The following is a 7,612-nucleotide window of genomic DNA, read 5'->3' as shown; positions in this document are numbered from 1 at the left end:
ATGGTTCTAGCCGACCTGGGGAGGAAGATCACCTCGGCACTGAGGTCTCTAAGTAATGACATTGTTATCAATGAGGATGTGTTAAACTCCATGTTGAAGGAGGTTTGTACAGCCCTGTTGGAGGCCGATGTCAACACTAAACTTGTCAAACAGCTACGAGAGAATGTCAAGTCTGCCATTGTCCTGGAAGAGATGGCTTCTGGTCTGAACAAGAAAAAGATGATCCAATGTGCTGTGTTCAAAGAATTGGTTAAGCTGGTCGATCCAGGCGTGAATGCTTGGAATCCAACCAAAGGGAAGAACAACGTCATCATGTTGGTTGGTCTGCAGGGCAGTGGAAAGACTACGACCTGCTCTAAGATGGCATACTTCTACCAAAGAAAAGGCTGGAAGACCTGTTTGATCTGTGCTGACACCTACAGAGCTGGTGCCTTTGATCAATTGAAACAGAATGCTACAAAAGCCAGAATTCCTTTCTATGGAAGTTACACAGAGATGGATCCGGTCGTCATTTCAGCAGAGGGAGTAGAGAGGTTTAAATCAGAGAACTTTGAGATCATCATTGTTGACACGAGTGGACGACACAAACAAGAAGAATCTCTGTTTGAAGAGATGCTGCAAGTTTCCAACGCTGTGCAACCAGACAACATAGTGTATGTGATGGACGCATCTATTGGCCAGGCCTGTGAATCTCAGGCTAAAGCTTTTAAAGATAAAGTAGACGTGGCCTCAGTCATCGTTACTAAACTGGACGGACACGCTAAAGGAGGAGGGGCCCTCAGTGCTGTTGCTGCCACTAAGAGTCCAATCATCTTTATTGGAACAGGGGAACACATAGATGATTTTGAGCCTTTTAAATCACAGCCCTTCATCAAAAAACTGCTTGGAATGGGAGACATCGAAGGATTGTTTGACAAAATTAACGAATTGAAACTGGCTGACAATGGAGAACTCATGAACAGTCTGATACATGGTCAGATCACTATGAGGCACATGTATGAACTGTTTCAGAATATGGGACCATTTGGACAGATTATGCAAATGATTCCAGGTTTTGGCAGTAGTGACTTCATGAGCAAACAAAATGAACAGCATATGATGGCAAAACTGAAGAAACACATGACAATCATGGATAGTATGAATGACCAAGAGTTGGATTACAAGGATGGTTCTAAGCTCTTCAGTAAAGAGCCCAACAGGATCCAGAGGGTTGCTCGGGGTGCAGGGGTTGCAACCAGTGATGTTCAGGAGTTACTGACTAAGTTCTCCGAGATGGCCAAAGTGATTGGAGGCAGCATAGGGCTTTTCAAAGGTGGATACATGAACCAGATGGTCAAGATGTTGGACCCCCAAATCCTGCATCACATGGGTGGCATGGATATTCTCCGATGTGATGAGATGCAAAGCGAGGATGTGGACTAGCTGACACCAACTCGGGACTCCTGGAACACTGCCCTCCACTCAATCCTACTGTATCTATCCAGCATAGCATCAGGGTCCCGAGCTCTGTATTGTTGCTAGCTATGCTGTCACACTGTGTTGTGTGTCCACGTAGGTGGTCCCCCCCACCCCCAAGATTTTGCCTTGGGTCGGCTCCCACAGAATCGGTTCCCTTTCTTTCTCTGTTGTGTCCGAGATAGTCAAGGTTAGTGATCGTGATGGGATGTACTCGCAGACTCTTCTTGGGACCAGCATGAAATCCAGTGTCTCTCTCCTTCCTGCCAACTGATTGCATGTCTCAGGGCATGGTCCATCGCCACAATAAACAGGAAGAGGGCCAGGATATCTAGCCTGGTAAACCCTCCCTTTTTAGGGCAGGGTTTACCAGGCTACAGGATATCAGCCTGTATAGGATGCCCGCAAGTATCTCAAACTCCGACATTCCATCCAGAATTGATATTAAGTATAGTACAGTTACTTTCCACTACTGATGAGGAAGTGTAAATCGGGCTTAAGGATGTAAAAATGTATTACTGCTCATGTTCTCTACGAGACCCTTCTCACTCCATCTTTACTCCTGGAAACAGCTGTTGACCCACTGCATAATGGCAAAAATAATGGTCAGTGGCTGAGACCACTAATGAATGATACCTTTTGTTTACAGCAGAGGTGATTATTTAAATGTATATTTATGAAAGCCTGTCAAACACTACCTGAAGACTTCCTCCTGCATGCCTCATGCTCTGTTTAAGCTCTCAGCTTTACAACCGTCAGTCTCACCAAAGAATAAATCACTGGGGGGCATCCGGGTGGCACAGAGGTGAAGTACTTGCCCACCACCGCGGAGCCTGCATGGAATTCCTCCACGGTGCCTCCATAACGACTAAATTGAGGAGAAAAAAATAAAAGAAACGGTGGCGCTTTCTCCCTTTGTGACAACATTTAAAGAGCTTCATTCTCCCCAGGAACATAACAAAGCTTTTTAATATTTAAAGCAAGATTAAAGCATGAAAACAAGACAGTAAATCACATATCAAGTCACTTAACAGGCCAATGAATATAAAATAGGCTTTGTAGAAGATGTGAAATGTTATCTCATGAGGTGAAGGTATAGTATGACTTCAATGAGCAGTTAAGTGATCATGACCCATAATCACATGGTTCTAACAGAACGGGCAAAAATCGTTTTCATGAACACAACATGCACTACTTCAGCTTTAACACATGCTGGAGGTGGACCATCGCCATACTATCAAAAATAATGAGTATGAAATTCACCAGTACAGTAGAAAGCACAATGGTTCTAACAAAAAAATCGTTCTACTATATTTGTATTTAATCTCAACATTGTTAATACTATGTGCCTCTGGTCATTCATTTTGATCATCAGTGGTGATATGTTTTATCCCTTCTTCTGGTCAGACTGAATAAATACAGTACATGCATTTCCTTTTGGAAGATGTAGACAGTCTGATATGTTTATTTATATTGGATAAACTAACGTCAACCCTATTTGGGGATTTTGTCTTAATTTGTCAGACGTTACGAGAAATATTCAATTAAAAAATACGTCAAATAGTCGCTCAAGTTTGTAGATTGCAATTATCTCTATCTTGCAAAGACGTATACGACATAATTATTTAGGAAAATTTACTCCTGTTTTTCTTTTCACCCCCCCCCCCCATTTCTTATGAGCCACACCGCATCAGCCTATAGGTTTGATGTAAAGTTGGTAAATTATTATTATCCATTGCACTCACTGACACATGAAAGTGGAGCAGTTCTGTTATGCTCAAGGATACTTCGACACAAAGCCAGAGATTGAACCCACTGCCACTCTACCTCCCTGACAAGTAATGCAAAAATGACTCGGGAACAATGATCTTTGGAAGCTGTCAAAGCCTTGAGCTTGATGCAACACCTTGATAAGATAAATCTTTATTGATCTCCGAGGGGAAATTCAGGTGTCATAGCAGCACCAGCAGTGGGAATGAAATACACAAGAGACAGATAAGATAAAAAAGAAATATTGAGCTTCTGCCCTAGATATCTGCAGTGGATCTCTGAATGAGTGAATTACACGGTGTGTGGACTTCCCTTCCCTCTCCAGCGTACGTATTGTTGTTCAGCACCTATAAAACATTTTTATTGGGATGTGCGTGCTTCCCTTATTAGTGAACATGATTATGTAGGCTATATATAGTCTATCAATACAGTGAATGAATAAATATACATATATCGCTATAGATCTATCACCAGTGAATGAATGAATAAGTCCATCAGCAATTAAATATAAAGAAGAACATCAATGAACATGTTGGACCACCGCGAGTTGTCACTGTCAGAACAGCTTTAAGTCATTAAAGCCGGAAAAGCATCCGTGTCATTTTAGAGTTTTGCGTTGGCCATTCAAAAATAGCAGATACACAAGTTCACAGCGCGTCACTTCGTGCCGTGCTGCGAGCTTGTACATCTGCTATTTTTTGAACATTTTAGAAAAATCTTGAAAGTGTGAGAATTACTGATTTAGAAGGCATTTGTAGAATCTGCCTGTACGTCTGGAGGGATGGAATACCATTGTTCCAAAAGATATTCCCTCATTTAGGGTGTGTTCGGAAATATAGCACCGAGCGCACTGGCCAATACACACTAATAGGCGAGTGCGCTCCTGGTGCGCATTTCCAAACGCACCCTTAGTGTTTTGATGATGGTGGTGGAGAGAGTGCTGTCTAACACATCAGTACAAAATCTCTCATATGTGATTAAATGAGTTGAGATCTGGTGACTCACTGCAAAGGCCATAGCATATTGTAATGGTGGGTTACTGCTTCAAAGAAGAGGTCATGACTCATGGTGACTTTTGTAACACATTCTCACAAAATTGACAAAGCTGCATTATGTGAGGAGTTGGGAGTGGACGTGGCCATGTACGTGAAGCAATGTCATTGGATAGTGCTTAAATCAGTGGATAGCGCTTCAGTCAGTGGACAACGCTTCAAATAACATCCAAAACATTGATAGAACAGCGAGCCATGTTGCTCACCCTGTTAAGACATTAGGCATATTTGTATGTGAAGTTATGGTTAGGGTTTGGGTCAACATGCGATGTCGCGAGAGCTACTGACAGAGCTGCAAAATGTGACGAGTTGGGAGTTAGATGAAAATGGGTTGTGGGTTAAGGGTAAGTGATTTTCCTTTGTTAAAATAAGTGTTAAATAGCTCTATATTGTGATAGTAATCGTTTCTATAGAGTGTTGTGTCGCTCCAACACATGACACATAAATCCCCCTCAATGCATTCCCATAGCAATCAACGATAATAAAACAATAACCAAAGTGTTTGCACCCTGAGACATGCTGGGAAGTCCCTCCAGTGTCCAGTGCACACCCCAGGATGCTACACATCCCACACCTCAGGGGTCTTGCTGTCCCCAGTAACCCCAGTAACCCATGCACCCAAAACAAAGTCCTGGAGGTGCAGGAGTGTACGGCTACATATTTTACCCCAGCACGGGGGCTCTGGTGTCTCATGGTGGGAGAGGTCGGTCTCTCCTCCTCCAACTGGTTCGGCATGGCGAGAGAGTATGTTTTGCAGCCTGTCCGTCCGTGTGTCATTCTGTCTGTGTACAGCCAATCTGGGAACCCAGAGCCAACTGAAAAGGAAAAACAGCGACCTCTGCTGTTTGTTACTATCTCAGTTGGCTCTGGGAGGAAGAAAACGTAGCACCCGTGCGCAAGGAAACCGGGGTTTTGGTCTGCCTTCAGCACATCACTTCCGGTGGTGCGACTATGTTTTCATTCCCACTAACAATATTTCTACACGGAACACTAACACCACTTCTCCCAGAGAACATGGATCGTTTTGGTTATAAGCCCACTTGTTTCTATGATGAAAGAGTAAGTTAAAATGTGAATATCTTTCCGTGGTTTTGTCTGCTCCGCGGACGCTATTGTTAAATTAGTTTCGGTTTGTTTCGAGTGGGGAAGGATCGACGGACACGTGAATCCCGCCCACTACATTTGATTGGGTAAAGCGCGGCCTGCTTCCTGATCTGAAGGCATGCCCACTTGTAGGCAGTGCGTACACGTTATGACGAACCTCCCCGACAGATTCCAACGCAGAGCAGAATCTGTTCTTGAGAGATTAGTGTACAGCTAATCTCCGGCACCGTTGGCTTGATCGCAGTGAAACTGTGCACACACACTTCCTGGATGCCAGAGCAGAACCACATTTTTCACATGGGCCTGTCTTAGTGCCACCAGGAGGCTGATTTGTGCAAAACACATTTTTTGACAGGACTCCTACAGATTGTGTCCAAAACTCCCGCAAATCGGTACACATATCTATAGTCATTAAACCAAATGGGACTTTCTGATTTTTCATATTCCATCCTGATTGGCTAAAATTGGCTTCCAAAGTCTGCAGGAGTGCAGGAGTTTTGAACAAAATGCCTCAAATCATGAACACAGCATGAAATGTTGTACCCACATTCCCACTAGGCCGAGGAAGAAATGCAACTTGAAATGTTTCAAATCAGCCTCATGGTGGCACTATAACAGTCCGTTTCGTGTTTTTACCTATAACTGCACTGATCTGTGTAAAACTTTGTATGCGCACTCCCTAGCTAGAGCCCAAGGCCCATTTTTCTATTTCATTTATCTGCCTTTTATAGTGCCACCAGGAGGCCGACTTATGTAAAACTCCTCCAGATATTACCCCTCCAGATTTAATCCAAATTTCAATCAGTATACATGATCTCTATAGTCATGTGATCAAGACGAATATGTTTGGTTTTTCATATTCCATCCTAATTGGCTAAGATTGACATCTAAAGTTTACAGTAGTGGCCCGATTTTTCATATTCCATCCTGATTGGCGAATTCCGAACATTGCTGGCCCACAATAACCTACCTGACCTGGAGGAGACCTGCTGTGAGACTCAGAGAGGAGTTTTTTTGGCCTCAGTCCTCTTGCTTTTTGGTCCTACTACTCACTCACCCTGACAGTAAAAGCACAGCCAAAGTCCATGGCTTGAGCAACGCTGCCTCCCAGTGTTATGTTTCATAGCGCCGTCTGCTGACATTTTAGATTCATCAGCAGCTAGAAATATAAAGTGGATTTAGTGCAATTATATCACTCAACCATTAGCCTTCTGCACGTTTTCCTCCCGCCCACTGGGCCTTGACGTCACGGCACCAAATACAAGAGCTTTCTCCAGTTGCGCGCAGACTGAGCGGATGAGGCTGGCTGTGGGATCCCAGCTGTAGTATATATTACTAATTGAACTGCAGCCTCTAGCAGCGACGCACAACCTATAGGAGTAAACCATGGCTTTGCCTTTATTTTTGAATCCCGTCTGATTTTTGTCCATGTGCCTGATTCAGATGAAAGTGCAGCCTATACATGCTTCACCTGGCACATTTAAAATTAGATAAAGGTAAGGCAAAGTTATGCAATTATGTGGATACATTTGCAGCTGATTATAATGTATGCCTATAGAGTGATTATTTTACTTTAGTTATTTAAATACAAATGTGCAATAAAAAACTGTCTTGGTTAGTTACTAGAAACGCCTTTGATAGAACTTTAGGGAGAATGATTACTTTTATTTTTGACTTGAGCTGTGTGTTCAGTTCGAGCAGGACTCAGTTGCAACTCAATTCCGTTTTAGTCTCTTATTCATAGTTTAATGTGAGGATCTGCAACAGATTGTTTTCTATTCGCGCTTGACAGCTGTGTTCCTCGCTGGTTTTATATAGACCAATTAATTGTTTACTAACATTGAGACTGGATGCGCAGGTGATTGTTTCACGCAATCAATTTCCAACCTGTTGTTTCGGGGTGCGCTAGTTTCAGCACACCCCAACCCCCTCTTGTGTGTTGGCTAGTGTGGCACGTCCTGGCGAGACCTGATAGAATGGGTTTCATTTAGCGCATACTGGTTGCACGCATACTGGTTCTTATCAGTGTGACGTCGTCTGTTAAGGGGTCTATATATCTGAACGAATACCAGAACGTTAACGTTCGCCCCGAAACACAGTCGCCCCGGGGCAAGTCCAGTGACATCGGAACGGTTGCCACCGTATTCCTAAACGTAACCTCAGTAAATTATGTTTAAACAGACAGACCTAACCGTATTCGTAAACGTAACTTCAGTAAAAAGGCGCCAAAA

At 43.3% G+C, this 7,612-nt stretch overlaps 1 protein-coding gene across 1 annotated transcript; it reads left to right on the top strand.

Moving 5' to 3' along the window:
* LOC311043998 (signal recognition particle subunit SRP54-like) lies at nucleotides 1-1,422 on the top strand (the record flags this gene model as incomplete). The annotated part of the gene is made up of 1 exon (XM_084055421.1): nucleotides 1-1,422. The coding sequence occupies one exon, from the start codon at nucleotides 1-3 to the stop codon at nucleotides 1,420-1,422; it is 1,422 nt and encodes a 473-aa protein (XP_083911547.1).
* Between the last annotated feature and the right edge of the window lie 6,190 nt (nucleotides 1,423-7,612).

The sequence above is a fragment of the Gymnoscopelus microlampas genome (assembly GCF_963454915.1).
Source record: "Gymnoscopelus microlampas genome assembly, chromosome: 4".
Taxonomy (NCBI): Eukaryota; Metazoa; Chordata; class Actinopteri; order Myctophiformes; family Myctophidae; genus Gymnoscopelus; species Gymnoscopelus microlampas.
This window is presented reverse-complemented; position numbering and strand designations above follow the sequence as displayed.